The sequence below is a fragment of the Hoplias malabaricus genome, chromosome 2 (assembly GCF_029633855.1).
Source record: "Hoplias malabaricus isolate fHopMal1 chromosome 2, fHopMal1.hap1, whole genome shotgun sequence".
Lineage (NCBI taxonomy): Eukaryota > Metazoa > Chordata > Actinopteri > Characiformes > Erythrinidae > Hoplias > Hoplias malabaricus.
In genome coordinates this window covers 65,179,180-65,199,886 of record NC_089801.1, presented here as the reverse complement: position 1 = coordinate 65,199,886, position 20,707 = coordinate 65,179,180, and the positions used below count along the sequence as shown (strand labels likewise).

The 20,707-nt window shown below is 40.8% G+C and overlaps 2 protein-coding genes across 2 annotated transcripts in view; both read left to right on the top strand.

The window, feature by feature from the left end:
• The first annotated feature begins 1,319 nt into the window (after nucleotides 1-1,319).
• On the top strand, nucleotides 1,320-15,587 carry capn9 (calpain 9). Its single transcript, XM_066660872.1, has 20 exons — nucleotides 1,320-1,643; nucleotides 6,103-6,172; nucleotides 6,325-6,443; nucleotides 6,570-6,703; nucleotides 7,360-7,528; nucleotides 7,684-7,767; nucleotides 8,140-8,225; nucleotides 8,655-8,732; nucleotides 9,084-9,244; nucleotides 9,330-9,484; nucleotides 9,971-10,179; nucleotides 10,385-10,421; nucleotides 10,547-10,627; nucleotides 11,219-11,276; nucleotides 11,405-11,469; nucleotides 12,382-12,450; nucleotides 13,673-13,751; nucleotides 14,259-14,375; nucleotides 14,827-14,885; nucleotides 14,999-15,587. The coding sequence occupies exons 1-20, from the start codon at nucleotides 1,443-1,445 to the stop codon at nucleotides 15,023-15,025; spliced, it is 2,058 nt and encodes a 685-aa protein (XP_066516969.1). The 5' UTR covers nucleotides 1,320-1,442; the 3' UTR covers nucleotides 15,026-15,587.
• An 859-nt stretch (nucleotides 15,588-16,446) lies between these two features.
• Nucleotides 16,447-20,707, top strand: part of ltv1 (LTV1 ribosome biogenesis factor) — a 12,282-nt gene continuing 8,021 nt past the window's right edge. Inside the window, exons 1-4 of the mRNA XM_066660870.1 lie at nucleotides 16,447-16,637; nucleotides 17,757-17,888; nucleotides 18,594-18,794; nucleotides 20,024-20,111. Of these exons, the coding sequence (XP_066516967.1) occupies nucleotides 16,635-16,637; nucleotides 17,757-17,888; nucleotides 18,594-18,794; nucleotides 20,024-20,111 (424 nt within the window). The 5' untranslated portion in view covers nucleotides 16,447-16,634. The remainder of the gene's footprint in view (nucleotides 16,638-17,756; nucleotides 17,889-18,593; nucleotides 18,795-20,023; nucleotides 20,112-20,707) is intronic.

Below are 20,707 nucleotides of genomic sequence, written 5' to 3'. Positions count from 1 at the left end.
AAAACTGTCCGTAGGTGTGAGTGTGTGTCACTCTGTGGAGGACTCCAGGGTGTGTTCCCGTCTTGCACCCAGTGATTATGGGTACGCACCTGACACACTGCGACCCAGACCTGGATAAGGGTTACAGACAATAAATAAACGAAATTGAGCAAAGAGAAGTAGCTTGTTTAACTTTTAGGTTCTAACCACACGGTTCAGTATCACAGCACTGCCTTATTCACTCTTCATTGCCTTATTCACTCTTGTATATCTCACATGGGCGGCACGGTGACGCAGTCACACAGCTTCAGGGTCCTGTGGGTTCGAGTCCCGCTCCTGGTGACTGTCTGTGAGGAGTGTGGTGTGTTCTCCCTGTGTCTGCGTGGGTTTCCTCCGGGTGCTCCGGTTTCCTCCCACAGTCCAAAAACACACGTTGGTAGGTGGATTGGCCACTCGAATGTGTCCATAGGTGTGAGTGAGTGAATGTGTGTGTGTCTGTGTTGCCCTGTGAAGGACTGGCGCCCCCTCCAGGGTGTATTCCTGCCTTGCGCCCAATGATTCCAGGTAGGCTCTGGACCCACCGTGACCCTGAACTGGATAAGTGCTTACAGATAATTAATGAATGAAAGATTATATCTCACATGACATTCATGACAAGATTAAAAACTTCTCAGAAAGTTCACAAGAGAATCCAGTAGAAAGTTTTTTTTGAAGAAAATATTTTTTTTATTTTCAAGCCTTGCAATTAGAAATGTATTCATTTAATATTTAATTTAATTTTTTAATATTTATTTAACCGACTTAGGTGTGATGTGAGTTTAGAAGTCAACAAAGGATCTGATTGTCTTCATAACTGCAGACCTCTGCTCGTTATAATATATCCCGTTGTTCACTGTTAATTAATTCACTGGAAGCTGTTTCCGTGTCATTGATGTGGAGTTGGGAAGTGACAGACGAGTGAAAATCCAACAGTAGACTAAGTGACATGGTTGCTGTGGAAACATGGGAAACCCAGGTTTTACTGCATGAAAATTAATTTATATTTATACAATGTAAAGAAGAATTTAATTGTCTATTATTTATTAAGTGCAGATTTGCTGAGATGCTGAAATTCTGGAAATGTCAATAGCGTTAGTAAAAGTTCAGACTGGAATTTTTGTCTCTGTAGAAGCTCAGTGAGAAATGTCCAATTGGGCCTTGAAGTTACAGGCGTGGTGACTATTTCTCACAGGAGGACAAACCTGTTTCGTTTGCAGGATTTGGCGCAACCAGACAAGCCTGTCTATACACACACACACACACACACACACACACACACACAGAGTCATACATGTCGGGTGAGACCAAGTAGGCGTGAATGAGTGAAGAACCCTCACTCAGTCGAGTCAGTCTGTCAGGCCAGAGTCTTGTGTGCTGCTCCTCTCTGTGTGTGTGAGTGTGTGTCGTGCAGCAGGTGTGTAAGGATGCCCTCCAGTTCAACTCTGTTCGGTAGCGGTAAGGTGGTAGCAGAGAGCTGTCAGTCAGACGGGCGAACATATGAGCAGCTGAGGCAGGAGTGTCTCCAGAGGAAGAAACTCTTTGAGGATCCTGACTTCCCAGCCACCGACTCTTCGCTCTTCTTCAGCGAGAGCGTGCCAGTCAACTTCGAGTGGAAGAGACCAGGGGTACGTACTGCACAAGACAAAACATGAGTACAGAAAACAGGGCTGTTAGGAGACCTGCAGAAGAAAGGGAAAGTTTCCCAGAAAAGGCTGTGTCTAAAACTGACACAGAGGGATGTAGAAGATCTAGAGAAAAAACTCCTCATCAGATAAACAGTACTCTCATCTTTGAGATATAGGGAGAAATCAGACTCCCTTCAAGTTACAGATCCACTGTGAGAAGATAACCCCAGACTGAGTCTGAAAGGATGTGGAGTTACTGAGATTGAAAGAAGAGAATGTTTCGACTCCAACTATAAAGGTGTAGGTGTTCTCAGACCAACAGAGCTCAGATCTCAACTTCACTGAATACTTGGATCAGACATGAGAAGCAACTTCTAGACTGAACTTCGAAGGCTTAGGCAAAATATTTCAGACTCTAGGCTGAAAATGTGACGTTTATTCAGTGAAATGTCTGCATAGTTTTTTGTTTGTTTGTGATTTAACGATGCTTTCCTATTCCTGATGCTGGAAAATGCATAAATTGACACTTAATGGATGTTCTGACTCTAAAAATATATGTATAAATGTCAGTAAATGAAAGTGACGGTGTCTCTGATTTGCACAGTACTGTAGTACATACACATTGTTATATTGGGATACACCAGATGAAAATCTCGCGGAGTAGGTCAACCCACACTGATCAATGTAGCAATTACATATTTCCATTTAAAAGGCGAAGTTGGATTCTTCTCGTTCTTTCACCAAGAGTTTGTCTACGCTGGAACAAGTTTCTCTGCTCGACTAAACGATGGTAAAACAAAACAGCCCTGAGGTATATCCTCAATATATACATAATAACATAATAACATAAAAAAAACTTCTTTATGCATAACGTGAACCCAGTAATAAGGATAGTAAAGAATAATGAATATTTAATGCCATTGTAGTGGATTTATTCTATCATTCATTCACTCATTGATGATCAGTGACTTAGCTGTTTTATGATTCAGTTTTACACCTAGCTCTGAAGGTAGCTCATTTCTCACATAATGATCATTATTTTTAGAATTATACATAGAATTAGAATCACTTTATTGGCCACAGTGCTAACGAGTGGTTTCTGAATGTAAACCACTGGTGGTCTGGTCTTTAGCAAGGGGATCTTTATCCACCCGTTTCGTCTTAGCATGATGCTAGGAAAGATCACCCAGATGCTTGTGATATGTCGCTTGTAATCTCTCTGTCTCACAGTGTAAGCACAAGCACATTATGTGAAAAGGAAATTTGCATCATGCTTAAGTAATTACTGTCTAATGACTGAGGACTTTAGACTGACAAGTCGGTCAGTAAGCTAACACTGACAAGCATGAATTCTTAACATTGTCAGAAGAAAAAGCAGGTGTATCACAACGGTGATTTTGCAACATTGATATCAGTTTTAAAACCTGCATGCTCTTCTGTAAAGGGAAAGAAAATGACTTTATTCTCTGTAGAGAAAATTTGCACAGTGGTGAGATGGATGCCAGGCCAGTTGCCCAGGGCCATTAACTCTGCTAAAGGGCAGAAATGCACTATGCTATGTTAGGAATGATTTCCTCGTTTATTTAAATGAATACAACACTCCAAATTCTTTACAAATTGAAAGAGAGTTGTAACCGGCGGGTGCTCTAATCTAGCTAATAAAAATAAACAAAAAGCTACTTCCTGTTGTGGTGGACAATAAACTCCTGCGGCGTGTGGTGTGTTCTCTTTGTGTCTGTGTGGGTTTCCTTCAGGTGCTCAGGTCTCCCCCCACAGTCCAAATGCACATGCTGGTAGGTGGGTTGGCTATTCAAAAAACAAAAAAGTATTCAAAGGTGAATGTTTGTGTTTGTGTGTGTGATGTCATGTGATGGGCTGGTGTCTCATTCAGGGTGTTTTAGGCTCCCAACCCATTGCGACCCTGCATTGGATATAGCAGTTAAATGAATGAACAATGCTAACTGTGACATTTACTTCATCGTTAGCACTGCTAGCAGTGGTGGGTAATGTATTTAACAGCAATAAACAACTGAAATGAGGGCAGCACGGTGGTACAGCAGGTAGTGTCTCAGCTCCAGGGACCTGGAGGTTGTGGGTTCAAGTCCCGCTCCGGGTGACTGTCTGTGGGGAGTTTGGTGTGTTTTCCTTGTGTCTTTGTGGGTTTCCTCCGGGTACTCCGGTTTCCTCCCACAGTCCAAAAACACACGTTGGTAGGTGAATTGGCGACTCAAAAGTGTTCGTGAGAGAGTGTGAATGAATATGTGAGTGTGTATCGCCCTGTGAAGGGCTGGCGCCCCCTCCAGGATGTGTCATGCCTTGCACTCAGTGATTTTGACTAGGCTCTGGGCCCACTGCAACCCTGAACTGCATACGTTTCAGACAATGAATGAATAAAAAGAAGTGAAAACATGTATAGACCAATATTTATATAAATATTAATCATCACTGCTAGAAAAACCTGCAGCATGGTCTAACAAAACTTGTGTGTTTTCAGCCAGCAAGACAAGGCAAGCTATTGTTTGCCATGTATACAGTTAGCACACGCTAGTTCAGCTTAGCAGTGTTTTTTTTTTTTTTTGCAGGCAAATATAATGTTTTCGATTCTGAGAAGCTATCAGAACATTCTTTTAGGTTTTGGTGAGTGAGGGTTTACACCACACCCATATTCACAACACACATCTCTGGCTTATGATCTGGCTAGTAATGATTGTTGGACCGCATTTCTCACCGGGGTGTAGCTCTGTCTGAGCTGGTTTTTGTGTGTGTATGTATTGGTTTGTGTGTGTGTACCAGGAATGTATTTATGGGGACCAAAACCTGTTTAAACACTGAATATGTGGGGGCATCTCTTCCTTTCGGGTACCAGTTTGATCTTCATAATGTAAACTATGAAATTTTGAGTTGAAGACATGTTTTAAAGTTAGAGTCAAGGTTAGTACATAAAGCTGTGTTACAGTAAGGTTTAAGGTAGTTGTACTTTGATAAGACAAAATAATACTTCATTGATTCCTAAGGTGATTGCAGCAAATAGTATTAGAACAGTAGTAGTTAAGTGTAGTGTTAGGGTGGTTGTGTTAGTAGTAGTAGTAGTAGTAGTAGTAGTAGTAGGGCGAGGTAAATGTTAGGTTAAGCTTGTAGTACTTATAAAAAAGGTTAGTGAAATCTCCACAAATGAATGAAAGTCTTTGTAAAGTAAAAGAAAGGTGTGTGTGTGTGTGTCATTCAGGTGTAAACATTTTTCTTGCTGGGTCAAGGTTTGATTAAAATGTGGCCACACCTTTCAGAAGCAGCAGCTGTTCCTCCCTTCCACCCCCACATTCACAACAAAGCAGAAATGCAGTGTGATATGTTTGGAATGAGAAATTTCCACTTTAACCGAAACAGATCAATTTCAGCTAATATCTACATTCACACTCAGAGACTCAGCAGTGGAACCTTAAGTTGAGGACATCTTTCATGCATTTTAATAATGATGAAAAAGAATTTAACGGTGGTTTAAATAGATTCCCATATTAATTCTCTCTCTCTCTCTCTCTCTCTCTCTCTCTCACTCACTATCTCTCTCTCTCACTATCTCTCTCTCTCTCTCTCTCACTATCTCTCTCGCTCTCTCTCACTATCTCTCTCACTATATCTCTCTCTCTCTCACTATATCTCTCTCTCTCTCACTATCTCTCTCTCTCTCACTATCTCTCACGCTCTCTCTCACTATCTCTCTCTCTCTCTCACTATCTCTCACGCTCTCTCTCACTATCTCTCTCTCTCACTATTTCTCTCTCTCTCTCACTATCTCTCACGCTCTCTCTCACTATCTCTCTCTCTCACTATCTCTCTCTCTCTCTCACTATATCTCTCTCTCTCACTATATATCTCTCTCTCACTATCTCTCTCTCTCTCTCTCACACTATCTCTCTCTCACTATCTCTCTCGCTCTCTCTCACTATCTCTCTCACTATATCTCTCTCTCTCTCACTATATCTCTCTCTCTCTCACTATCTCTCTCTCTCTCTCACTATCTCTCACGCTCTCTCTCACTATCTCTCACGCTCTCTCTCACTATCTCTCTCTCTCTCTCACTATCTCTCACGCTCTCTCTCACTATATCTCACGCTCTCTCTCACTATCTCTCACGCTCTCTCTCACTATCTCTCTCTCTCTCTCTCTCTCACTATCTCTCTCTCTCTCTCACTATCTCTCTCTCACTATCTCTCTCTCTCTATATATATATCTCTCTCACTATCTCTCTCGCTCTCTCTCACTATCTCTCTCACTATATCTCTCTCACTATCTCTCTCGCTCTCTCTCACTATCTCTCACGCTCTCTCTCTCACTATCTCTCTCTCTCTTTCTCTTTCTCACTATTTCTCTCTCTCTCTCTCACTATCACTCTCTCTCTCTCTCTCTCTCTCTCTCTCTCTCACACACACAATCTCTGTCTGTCCCTTTCGTATATATCCAGGAAATCTGCAAAGATCCTAAATTCATCCTTGGAGGAGCTGACAGAACTGACATATGTCAAGGACAACTGGGTGAACAAAGCACATCAAGAGAATTTCATTATCACAACATCATAACACTTGTTTGATTTTTTTTACATCTCATTATTGATTGTTTTTTTAAACCTTGCTCAGTTAGCAGTCTGTAACCCTGCTGTATTGTGTGTATGTGTGTGTTTGTACAGGAGACTGCTGGTTGCTAGCAGCGATTGCATCTCTGACGCTGCACAAAGATATTCTGGAGAGGGTGGTTCCTCCAGATCAGAGCTTTGATCGAGGATACGCCGGAATCTTTCACTTCCAGGTGAGAATTAGTTTTTTTGACTGCAGGGTGGTTTCTCGGTTAGATAGCCAACAAGTTACTGAAGATTATAATGTAATCTGGGACTTTAAATGTGTTTGTGTGTGTATGTGTGTGTGTATTTGGTAGTTCTGGCAGAATAACCGCTGGCTGGACGTTGTGGTGGACGACAGACTGCCCTGTGTGAGGAACAAGCTTGTGTTCCTTCATTCAGCTGATGGTAATGAGTTCTGGAGTGCCCTGCTGGAGAAGGCCTACGCTAAGTAAGAGTGCACACACACACACACATTATACAAAGTAATACAAATCATATTGTACCTTATTTAATGTATTCAGAGACTACTATAAGTTATTTAGTGATTATTATTAATCTATAGATTAGCTCCAACCATAACCACGATACAGTAAAGCAATAATACACTCGTGGTTCATGGTATAACTCAAGATACTGGCACTGCTGTGGTCTTAGGCAAACATACACAAAAGATATTGTGAAAAGTATTAAAAAAGCTTGTGAAACACACACACACACACACACACACACACACACAAACAAATAGGTCCAGAGTGTTTTGGAATATGGTTCCAGAGCCGGGCTATCAGGCAACCCGCCCCACCATCTTGTAAGAGCTGGCGTTGTTGCTAGGTTACATGTATATTGTGGAGTAATACTTGAAGAGCTTTGGTCAGAGTGCCATTATTGTTCAATGTTGTATTTAATATTGTATACGTAGTATTAAGTAGCTACAAGTAATTGTTCAATAGTTATTACAAATCATTCATTAACTGTTATGAACTATTTCTTACTACTCTGGATTTTTAGTTATTCAGCAATTAATATGTCTTGAAATACATTTGAAGATTCAAAAGTCCTTACAGTTGTGATAAGGGGGTATATCTGTGTGTGTGCTCTTAACAGACTGAATGGCAGCTATGAATCACTGAAGGGAGGCAGTACCCTGGAGGCTATGGAGGATTTTTCTGGGGGTGTGGGGGAGACGTATGAGACAAAGAAATCTCCCAGTGACCTTTATACCATCCTGAAGAAAGCTCTGGACAGAGGTTCAATGATGGGCTGCTCCATAGATGTAAGAGCGAGTTTTCCCTACAGTAAAAACAAAACGGTCACACTACACTATTTAAGGGAATTTATGTGAGCTGTGATTCCAATTTTGAGTAGTACTGTGTATAAAAAAAAGGGAGGGTGTAAAATGTGAATGAATGCATTTCAAACTCTTTGTAGATCACTAGCTCGGCTGAGTCCGAGGCTCAAACTACGACAGGACTGGTCAAGGGCCATGCCTACTCCATCACCGGCCTGGACGAGGTAACTATGGCAACCATCAATCACACTAATTGTGTTTTTAGTTTTATTATTATATGAGTAGATGCATAAAACACATTGTTTTGGGTGTTCATTAAATTAAGTTTTTAATGTACTCCATAATTTACAAGCACATGCTTCCTCCGAGATATGTGAATGTCAGCCACCAACTCTTTTCAAACTGCCGCTAGTGTAAGGCCACTGTAGCTGGACATGCATGGAGGAGAGCACACACTGCTGACATTTGGGTGACTGGGGAGGGTCTAAGTGATGGAGGAGGTCCATCTTACTCACTCAGAGAGACTGAGGCTGTTTCTTAGTGTTGTTTACTGTTTTAAATCTTTTTATTTGTTTTGTGTTGTTGTTGTTCTGCAGGTAAACTACAGAGGGAGAAAGGTCAAAATGATCAGAGTCAGGAACCCTTGGGGTCAGGTTGAGTGGAACGGACCCTGGAGCGACAAGTATGTGCCCTTTAATGTTACAGTACAGAGAGTAGAATGTGATACGAAGTTGGTCTAAAGTTAAACCAATTTAATTTAAAAAAATAATTAAATGAAGCTAGTAATCAAAAGCCCTGTGAGGGACTGCCGCTCTGTCCAGTGTGTGTTCCTGAACTGTGCACAATAATTCCAGGTGGCCCCCAGAACCACCAGAAGAAAATGAAGGGGTTACAGAACCTGAATGCATTAATATGAAATGATTATTAATCACAGATAAGGACAGTGCAAATCTTATGCTAAAACCTTGCCACCTTAAATCTCATTCGTAGCTGAGATTAATAGACTTGAAGGTTGAATGTTAGAGGAGACACAAATCCTGAATCAGAGCTGAGTCTCATGTTGCAGATTTAACCCAACACTAATGTTGCCTTGTGGTTTTGTTTCTTGTAGTTCCAGAGAGTGGAGCGTTGTGGATAAATCAGAGAAGGTCAGATTACTGGAAAACGCCACAGACGATGGAGAATTCTGGTAAAAGACGCTGTTAAACTCTACACTACACTGTTAAATGGTAGTGTTTTGTTGTTCTAATGTGTCATGACTTATTATATGTTCCACATTTACAAAAGCTAAAGTGACGAACAACAACAGAGTACATCAGACTTCACTCATTTTACATTTCCTTCTTTCCTAAAGTGATAATTTGGAGACATATGAATATTTTGTGGATTAAAAACTATCTTAACAAATTGGCAAAGCAGGAAAGAGTTTGTATACCTTTTTTTTTTAAAATCTATTGATTTAAACAGTAGAGTGCAGGTTTGTGTACAACTGATGTGGCAAGGTTTGAGGCCAGAGATCAGTCTTATGCCTGTTTTACAGGATGGAGTTTGAGGACTTTAAGGCGAACTATGACAGAGTGGAGATCTGTAACCTCACTCCAGACTCACTGACAGACGACACCAAGATTAAATGGGATGTGAACATGCTGGAGGGCAGCTGGACCAGGGGCTCCACTGCAGGGGGCTGCAGGAACTACATCGGTTAGAATAAATCTGCTTACTTTAGGGAGTTTCTCTAGTGCATCAACAGCACTGTCTCTACTGACTGTGTTTTGATTCCCCTCAGACACTTTCTGGACAAACCCGCAGTTTAAGCTGAAGCTGGAGGACGCTGACCTTAACGGTCAGTGCCATTTCATCGTGGCCCTCATGCAAAAGAATCGCCGCAGACTCCGCAAAGAGGGGCTCGACATGGAGACAATTGGCTTTGCAATTTATGAGGTCTGTAAAATGAGACATATATATATACTTTGTAGATGTAAAGTCAGAGACTGTAGCTCATTGGTTGCTGCACAGATTGTCCTGTTGTTGATTGTTGGACTATTCTCAGTTCAGCAGTGACACTGAGGGCTTTAAAAACTCTAGCAGCTACTGCTGTGTCTCATCCACACATGTCAGCACAACACAAACTAACACATCACCAACACGTCAGTGTCACCACCACCCACCACCCAAATCATAACTGGTCTGTGGAGGTACTGTGGGGGTCTTGACCACTGAAACACACATGTGAAATGGGCACATAAATATTACATAGCAACAAATGGACCACATGCTGTAATTGTGGAATTGCAAAGCGTTCCTGCAAAGTGGTCAGTGGAGCGGATTAAAATAGACATTGTTTGTAGAAAGGAGGTGGTCTTAATGTTATGGCTGATCAGTGTTGAGTGAACACATTTGGAAGTTGGAATCCACTCTGTTTCACAGGCTCCTCATGATGAAGAACACCTGGAGAAAGATTTCTTTCGCTTTAACCCGTCTAAAGCGCGCAGCCGCAGCTACATTAACTTGCGAGAGGTTTCTGAGCGCTTCTGTCTGCCCCCCGGCAACTACCTGCTGGTGCCCACCACCTTCCAACCGCACAAAGAGGCAGACTTCACCCTCCGCATCTTCTCTGAGCACAAGGCTGGAGCCCTGTAGGTTTCTCTCACACACAACCTCCCACCCCCACCTCCACCTTTTCCCCTCTCTGTGACCCCCCCCCCCCTCTCTCTCTCTCTCACATCTTAAACAGATGTCCAGATGATCTCAGATCTATAAGATTTAAAGCTATATTGAGTGAATGCTGATTTTGTGTGTGTGTGTGTGTGTGTGTGTGTGTGTGTGTGTGTGTGTGTACAGTGAAATGGGAACCACAGTTGAAGCTGACCTGCCTGAAGTGAGTAACCCGTTTGCCTTATTCACGTTAATTTCATTAGCACAGATAACATATTTGTTTGCTAGTCCGTCTAATAATTAATTAATTAATTAATTAATTAATCCCTCCCCCCCCTTACCTTCCAGCCCCCTCCACCCAGTGCCCCAGAAGAGGAAACTCCGGAGGAGAAGGGTCTCAGGAAGCTTTTTGAACAGATCGCAGGCTCGGTAAGACAGCAGAGAATAAAAAGGAATGAACAGTGAACTTTTGAGTCTGTTTACACTACCGCTCAAATGATTCGAATCACTTTGCATATTTAGGAGTCATGATTTGACGTAATGGAAATTTGCCTAAATGAATTTTCAGAGAAGTACTCTAAATTTTTGAAAGACTACAATAAACAAATATTAGAGTGTAATTATGTGTTTGCCTTCAGAATGTTTCTATATGATGAGGAATTGTGGGTATTAATTTTAGAAAGAAATGTCAACTGACATTAAGAAAATAGTCAAAGCTAATAAAATACATAGTGTGGCAAGTACTGAAAAAGCTTGTGAAACACACACACGCACACACATAAACACACACAGAGTGAGAGAGAGAGAGAACATTGAGTGCAATCTGGTAACTGTCTAAGAGTTTATAAAGTAGAATTGTATATTTAGCGTTGATCAAAGTATTCTGCGTTTTCCTTAATCCACCATCAGCTCAGAGCCCTACTTAAGCTCACTATAATGATGAGGCTTAGTGATTTTGGAATTATTTTATCTGAGTAGTTTTTTTCTTTACCCTCTCTTTTTGCCGTGGTGTGGTTGTAGGATCAAGCCATCAGCGCTTACGAGCTGCAGGACGTCCTGAACGGAATATTCAGCAGGAGTGAGTCCCCTACAGTTTAAAAACCTAATGCCTGGTTAACATAGAGTCTACATTCACACTGTTTCAGTGAGGAACTTAAGTGTTGTCTCCTTGTGTGTGTGTGTGTGTGTGTGTGTGTGTGTATTTAGGGAAGGAGATTAGGTTTGATGGAGTGAGTCTGAACACCTGCCACAGCATCATCAACCTGATGGATGTATCCTTTAACAACAGCCCCTTTATTCACCGGAGCAATGTCTGTAATTGAATCATATTAGCTGCTTCTGAACCGAGAAATCATTATATTAAGACACAGAGGACAGATTATATAGAAAGGGTAAAAAAAAAACAATCCTTCACTGTCAAATCAAACTGATTCCAAAAGGAAGGAATTAGCTCTGCTTTTAGATGAAGCTAATTTCAGATAGATTCCGTTATCTCACTGTCTTCAATTATTTGTGATTTTGCATATATTTGATGTCAGCACTTCATTATATAAAATTACATGATTTGAAAATGTGTGTGTGTGTGTATGTATCCAAGCCAAGGAACCCAAAGGTACCTTTATTTTGAAGGATCGTGAAACAAAATAAAGGTACTCTTGGGTTCCTTGGCTTGGATTCCCGAGACAATTCTAGGACAAATTAACTGTTACAAAAAATTGACATTATGTGGAGGTTATTTAAGCTTTTAAAAGAGAGTAAATGATTTGAATATGTCATGTAACATTGCACTGACACTTAATCAGGGTTTTCATAATAAGAGACTACAAACGCATCATAAATATCAGCCTATATTATATTACGCTGTCATTTGTATGCGTGTACGTTTACTGTACTGTTTACAGTATAGCCTTGCACTGTCTCGTCTAACTGCGCTGCATGGTATTGTGTTTTATTCTGTGATTAAGCTGAAGGCACCACAGGTCTTGGAGAGCATTATTGAGCCTCCTCTGTGTAGTGTAAACTGTATCCAGTGAGGGAGGACACTAAATTTCAGCCCCACCTTTGTTTTAGAGCTCAGCTCATTATTTATAAGCCACAAAAACACCTCCACATTCTCAAATTGTAGATTTTTATTGTATTTTCTGACTTGTTTCTGTGAGTCTTTCTTTAACCAGTCGGCGCAGGTGGATAACTCAGGCATGATCGAGTTCCAGGAGTTTAAAGTCTTCTGGGAAAAGCTGAAGAAATGGATGGTAATTTATAATCCTGTCCTTTTAGGCTAGAAACCGTAAATCAGCAGAGGATGAAACAGCTGAGCCCTAATGATTTAATACAGTGCAGTTGTGTGCAATGTCTTATACATGAAGCCCTTTACATAAGCTGTGTTCCCAGATAACTTGCAGATGTGGGTCACCTCGGGCAAAGCTGCAGCAGTGCTGGCCCACTCTGGGTGCTGGCAAACTGCATGTGAACCCAAAGTGGCCTGCATTTTAAACATGAATGGCGGCACGGGCGGCACGGTGGCGCAGCAGGTAGTGTCGCAGTCACACAGCTCCAGGGACCTGGAGGTTGTGGGTTCGATTCCCGCTCCAAGTGACTGTCTCTGAGGAGTGTGATGTGTTCTCCCTGTGTCTGTGTGGGTTTCCTCCGGGTGCTCCCGTTTCCTCCCACAGTCCAAAAACACATGTTGGTAGGTGGATTGGCGACTCAAAAGTGTCCATAGGTGTGTGTTCACTGAACGACTGGCGCCCCCTCCAGTGATTCCGGGTAGGCTCCAGACCCCCTGAGACCCTGAACTGGATAAGTGCTTACAGACAATGAATGAATGAATGATTGGCCCATTTGGGAAAGCATTGATTGTGCTGCCTGTGGCAAATTGGGTATGAGTCAGGCATGATGCAGAATGGGACTTCTTACTTGGTGATTATGTGGACCTTGAGGCAAGCTGGAGCAGTGTGTTGCCATTTAGTGTAGCGAATGAGACAAGAAAATGGGGGGATGTGGGCCAGAATAGTTTTTATATTTTTTAGGCAGAAAAAAAGGCACAGGGGGCTTGAGCAAGGGACCTAACCACCCAACTGCTTCCTGGCTGTCCTCCACTCTGTGTGTGTGTGTGTGTGTGTGTGTGTGTGTGTGTGTGCACAAACTGCCCCAGTTCTCTGAGAAGAATGGGTTAAATCCAGAGGCACTTTTTTATCATAGACTGTGCAATGACATTACAAGCGCGTTTACGTTTTGATCAAATCATTTCTACAGGCGGTTAATACAGACATTTTAACACTGAATGAACTGCTGTTTATAAAGTATACCAAAAAATCACAAGGGCAAACAATTAAAGGGTTTTTATTCCAGTTCTATGAATCTATAAGGTTTAATCCAAGATTGAACCTGCTTGAGGGAAAAGTTGTGATTTTCTTTCATTTGCTACATGTTTAGTGTGGGCTGGATTTAACTTTGTGATTCATTTTGTTGCAGATGCTGTTCCTGACATACGATACGGACCGCAGTGGGCGCATGTCGTCCTATGAGCTTCGCATCGCTCTGAAAGCAGCAGGTCAGCTCAGTGTGATAATGACTATTGCTACACTGTATATCGTCTGGGACACTGAGCAGACTCATAAGACAATGGGGGACACCCTTGAGGAAAAAAAGCCTACGAGAGGCAGCGCGAGCGAAAGAACTGACAGAGAAACACACAGAGAGCAGTGTCAGCAAAACCCCATACTTTCAAATTTATTAATTAGTAAAAGACCAATATTTTACAAAAGAAATAGTCTATTTGCAATGTATTAGTTTTATATTTGATATCAGTTTGCTTCTGTAAGATTTAATTTCTCTCAAATTCTTATATTTGTTTGATATTTATGAAGATTTGTTCCATGTTTTTTATTGGACACACATACGATTCAATAGTAAAGAAGTGTTTATGTAGAAATGAGACTGTTCTAACGTGTCCAGAGGGGCTCAGTGTTACGGTATTACAGTGCTGATGGTTGCTGAATGATGTGTGATGAAGTACAGTGTCTTTAAACCGCCCTGTTGCTGTCGTATTTTTATAAAGGGATGCAGCTGAACAATAAACTGCTGCAGCTGATTTGTCTGAGATTCGCCGATGAAAACTATGAACTTGACTTTGATGATTATCTCACCTGCATCGTCCGGCTGGAAAACATGTTCCGTGAGTGACCACAGACACTGTAGCATTCCAGATAATTACACAATGATACACAAGGCATTGCTCCCTCACTTCTAATAGGAGAACTAACATATTTTACAAGTCTTTATTTGTATATTTGTGTGGTAATTTAGTAACAAATATATAGTGTAATATTTTTAAATAGCATCGGCTTGAAGTCAATCTGCCTTCTTTATTTGCAGCATGAAGAGAAATAAATGTAAAAGTAAATACACATATAAATTCAAAACCTTTCTTTATTGCACACCTTTATTTGTTCAGTTTTGCTGAGGTTTTATCTCATACATGTACTAATTAAGACACTGTATGTACTAATTTTACATGAAGTCATGTTTTTGTGCTTAGTATTTTGAAGCCTACTGAATAAATTACAAAGAGCAGGTGTCATGGATGCTTTGGCTTTAGATCTGTGTTACATTTGTTTATTTCCCAGGAATTTTCCAGACTCTTGACACAAAGAACACAGGAGAAATCACCCTGAACTTCCAGCAGGTGACCTGCCCCTCGCGCTTCTGTCATAAACATGAAGAGATTGCGGATATTTTCATATGAACAGAGTGAGAGCTCTGAATAAACCTCATTGATCTTTATTTCTATTTCTACAGTTTCTGACCTTGTCTATGAACGTCTGAGGGATGGAGGAAAACTGCAGCAAGAAGAACAGATGATGAATAGTACAACAGCCTGGACTCGTTCACGGATTACTCTCCCATACACTGACCCCTGCTGTCTCACAGCCAAAGAGAAATGTAAACAGAGAATCAAACTGAAGTGGAATTCAGTCCAAGACTATGATCTCCACAAGATAAAATAAACCTTTCACCCCGACAAATATTACATTGTTTACTCGTGTACTTGTGTTTTCACTGGATCTAAGAGTGTTTTGGGGGTTTCTCAGTTAGCTGGACAGCTTTAGCCAAAATTGAGGAATGTCTGATAGGAACGGGCATCCGCTCTGTTCTAATTGAACAGACTTGACTTTGGGATTAAATTCTGTCTGTTTTTTCATATGGTGGATATTTTTTATTACAGATAAATACTGATTTTGCCCATTGTGCTTGTTTTTCTATATTTTGAGTCGGTTTGGTAAGAATTAAACAGTGTATACACTCATTCCACCTGATCTGATGTGAACTGAATTTGACTTGTTTCATGAAGTTGACTCTGGATTGTGTTGAACAAGATTTATACAATAACAAAAATATATACCAGGGTTGACTGTGTTGAAATGAAATAAAAATGTAAACTATAAATGCAAACACACAAACAAACAAAAACACTACAATTACTGAAGGAATAAGTGTTCAGTGACTCACAGAACTTTGGTAACTAATTATATATTATTGTGTATATTAATGTGTGTGTGTGTGTGTGTGCGCGTGAGAAAGAGAGCGTGAGACTGTCCACAGGAGTGAGAGAGACAGTGAAAGAGAGAGTTACTGGGTGAGCGTGTGTAACTGACCACAGGTGTGAGCGTGAGAGAGAGTGACTGGGTGAGAGTGAGAGAGAGAGTGAAAGAGAGAGTTACTGGGTGAGTGTGAGTGACTGAGACAGTGTGTGAAATTATCCAGAGGTGTTACTGTGATGGACTGGCGCCCTCTCCTGTGTGTGTTCCTGCCCTGCGCTCAGTGATTCCTGACAGGCTCAACCCACCGCGACAGTGACCAGGTTGAACCGATTAACGACGATGAATGAATACATGAATTTGATGGTGAATGCAATAAACTGACTCCCGTATTCAGCACCAGAGGTCCACCTGTTGATGTGACTGTATCTGGTAGTGATTATATCATACTGACTCCATACATCACCGCTAGAGGGGGCTCTTAGCCATAACGTGGTGGTGACGTGTTGGACTAAACCAAAATACAGTAGGGGATACCGCTTAAACGCGCTGCATTTCTGAGTTAACTACTTCACTACGAAGTGAACTAATCAATATACTTACATACAAATATAATTATTATCACTCTATCTATAAACGGAAGCTAATTCAAAGATGAATTACTGTGTCCTTCTAGTCCACTTTGTCTCCCCCTCTGCGCTGCTGTGGTGCGGTCCGGTTATGGCCGAAGACCCATGTGGAAGGAGAGGAGACGGTTGAGCTGTTTTTTTCTTGTTTGTGGTTTATTCTCGCTGTTTCTGAGGGTAAAAGTTTCAGACCGCGGACTCTGAGCGGGGAGGAGAGGAAAGAAGTGGGAAAGTCAGTCGAGTCCGGTGTGAACGCTAGGTTTGGACAAAATGGTGAGAGGTGTTAGTGTTTACACTGCTGTAGTGGACTACACTAACCGCTACAGGAGGCTGAGTTCTGCAGAGTTGATTTAAAACTGTATTTATAGTGGTTAATTAGCTTTATATAGCTTTTATTCTTCAGTATACATTGTCATTCCTGTCTCTCTTGTATGTGAACAGTAGAAAGCCTTGACAGTTTTACTGTGTTACTACTCAACTGTGTATTAATAATCTGTGATGTTCCTACATATTAAAATGAGGCCTACACATTAACAAGGGAACAATAAATATAAGTATCCCTTCCCACCTTTTATTAAATCATTCTCTCGCATTATTAACAATGTGGGGCCAAGATGGACAGCCCACCTGGGTACAAATTTAACCATAGCTTAAATAAAGAGCATATCCTCATCCAAACAGTACATAGTGCAGTTTCTGTAGTGTTGAGCCCAGAATAGCAACTATGTTCTCCCTTTTAAAGCGCAGTTGAGCATCACACTGATCCCGAAGCTGTAATTTCAATGGTAAAAATACTGAATAGTGCTGCTTTAATACCAGTCCAGTGGAGTGTGCTGTTCAGAAATTTTGTCTGTGACAATTTGAGAAGAAGCAGTAATTGTCTTCATGTACCTTGGAGGAAGCATATACTGCTTTAACCCACATTAACCCAATAACTAAAAGGATTATTAAATCTGAAGTGATTGAAAATACAAGTGTGTTCTCCCTGTGTCCACGTGGGTTTCCTCCCACAGTTCAAAAACACATGTTGGTAGGTCTATTGTCGACTCAGAAGTGTCCATAGGTGTGAGTGTGTGTGTCTTCCTGTGAAGGACTGGCGCCCCCTCCAGTGTGTGTTCCTGCCTTGTGCCCAGTGATTCCGGGTAGGCTCCAGACCCACCACGACCTTGAACTGGATAAGCGCTTACAGATAATGAATGAATAAAAATATAAGTATTGTCAGTGAAATAATTAGATGTGTGGAGGGCAGGGAAAGTTTGTGTTCATATTTAGTCTGTTTGTATTGAATGCTTTGTAACGCAATATGCAAACTGGAAAACAAATCTGTGTATACGTCACATACATTTCAGCAAGTTGTATGTTTATTCTCTAACAACTGTCTCTTGTGTAAAGCCTCACAAGAAGAAGAAGTCATTCATAAACAAGAAGAACGCAGTGTCCTTCCACCTGGTTCACAGGAGTCAGAAAGATCCCCTGGCAGCAGATGAGAAGGCTCCTCAACATGTGCTCTTACCAACTGCAAAGGTGACCAGACTCACTGATGTGTCCCTCCCTCTGTGCTTTACGAAGTGTTGAGTTGTGTATCTGCAGCAGATCAGTGTGTTTGTTACAGGGGTGATATGTGACACTGTTGAGTCTGATGCTAAGAAGTAAATCAGTTTTAATTAGACTGAGAAACTCCATTACAATAATCTGCTATTTTACTTTCCACAATGAGACTGACATCACTTTATGACATATTTAATTATATCATGATTTAATACTAGAGGGACATGATTTTATCCATCGAGATATTAGTTGGACGGCGAAAGACTGAAGTGTCATGTTTTTGACTTATATTCCTGCAACAATTATTTTTAAAGGAGTCAGAGTCTAATCTTTTAGTCTCATTCAAGTGTTTTAACCCACTCATGACCTCTAATGCATTGTTTAATATTAATTTTCTTCACTTCAGGTACATCACACACACCACAGAGCATTTACAGCAAGAAAATCTCACTACAGTTTAATTAAAGTTTATGAAGAAGCAGGAATTAAGTTTTTTAAATGATATGACACAACGAATTGCACTTAATATGAGCTAGGACCTGAACCAATGAGATAAATATGTTCCTGTGACATTTCTTGTTGTAAATATGTGACCAATAAAACACTGATCAGTGCTAAACATATTTAGTGTTGATTGTTTGTCCCTGTCTCAGATGAGTGTGTCTTCTGTGTGTTTTGCAGGTGGACAGTGAGAAGAGAAAGGAGGAGCAGAGGCAGTTTGGAGTGTTTTTCGATGATGATTATGATTACCTACAGCATCTCAGAGAGGCCTCTCAGCCGGCAGAGCTGGTCTCCACTTCTCGACCACACAGAGACACGGCATCAGTCAGCTTTAAAGAAGAAGAAGAGGAGGAGGAAGAGGAAGAGGTCATCACTATTCCTGTGAGGCTTGTGTTTTATTTACGTTTGTATGTAAATATTTTTAAACCTAATATGGCGTTTTATTGATAAAATCAAACAATTGCTTAATTTTATTTGATCACTTTTGTTTTATTAATCAGGAACGTTTTTTAAACAAATATTTGATGTGTTTATGGTACATTTAAGGCAACATTTTGAGACATCACTTTGATTCTCTACTAAAGTATATCGGTTTTATTCGTGATAATACGTGAACATTTCTGTTGAGACCCAAAAGAAATACGTTTTATTTCCTCTGTGATCTACGTGAATGGAATCTCATTTTCTACAAGTTGTAAACGCTTGTGTATCACCAGCAGTAGCAGATGCACATAACACTGTGGATATCTGTTATAGTCCAGGTTTCCTTATCTGTGCATCCGTCTAAATGATAAAGATTTGTGTTTGCATCTTTTTGGTGATTTTCCACTGCATGGGTCCAGCTCTAAACGACTCGACTTTGAATTGCTAGCTTAAAGCTTGTTGCTTTTCCACTAACACAGCTCCCCCACAAATGGAGCCGGTGACGTCACAGAACCCAGTCTGTAACAGGAATCGCTGGCTTTGAAAACCACAACAACAACAACGATGTTTACTCATCATGTATTGGTGCGTTGTTGTTGTTTTTGGGGTTTTGCTCCCCAGTTCTCTCAGATCAGTTTTCCTTGTTGCACGTTTCGCTTTTGCTGGAGATTTTTCGGTCATCAGCCATGGAGCATATAAACCTCTACAAAACAACTTGAGCTGCTGTTGTGAGTCTGGTAAAAAATAAATGTGAAAGTTGCTGTATTTTACAAGCGGTGAGTTTTTGTGCTGGGTTTGAATGAGCTCTACATTTCGTGGTGATTGACATGACTCTGGCCATTCAGCGCTCTGCACGGTTTACATCACCATTTAGTACCTACTTGGCACAGCAGAAACCTGCAGTGAGCTGGGACTGAAAACTTACATGGTTCCAGGGACCAGGACCAGATGTAACCAGTGGAAAAGCAAAAGAGCCGTGCCGAGTCGAGTAGAGTTGTGTAGGTTCCATGCAGTGGAAAAGCACCATTAACGTATCTCTGTACAATTCTGAATGAGTCAAACAGTATGTGTTTATCATTATCAATATATTGGCGTTTACATAGCTGACATGAGGCCGTGATATGCAAATGAGCTCATAATTTGATGCCCTTTTCTTACTCTGTATTCATCTTGTTTCTCTGCTGCAGGCAGCTTCAATCAACCTCCCGTCATCTGTGTTCGCCTCTGAGTTTGAGGAGGATGTTGGTTTGTTAAACAAAGCAGCTCCAGTGTCAGGTGAGAGGATCAGGAGTCACCAGTTCTTTTTCCATGAGTATGATAAATTAATGTATGACTAGATCAGATTTCAAACGAGATAAAGTCTTCATTCACATTACTGCACTGCTTTATACACTCTATTTAGCGGCTGATGGACATTCATGTAAATTTCTGGTTCATAACTTCTTAAAATCATTAGTCTTTAGACATGAACACTTTCTTAATATCTTTTAGTGCACGTAAAAATACGTTTTAGTACATAATATACAAAAAGTACTAAATTACAGTGGAGGAGGGAAAAGAAGTGATACTTTATTAATCCCCTTGGGGGAAAATGATACATAAATTATCATGGACTGTGTCTTTTATATAGGTTAAAACTATGGCAGGTTAAATAATGTGTTTTTCTCCTAACTTAATTTTTTTTTTAATTATTTGACCTTTGAAACCACATGAATCGTGATAAAGAAAAATCTAAAAGATTTCAATTACGTTTAAGGACTTTTTTTTTTTCACATTTTAGAGCTTTGTCTTTACTATTGTGTGAGGATGATCACAAGATTGTAGTGGACTTACAGTCTTACAAGTGGTGTGCATATGGGGCACTCTTGACC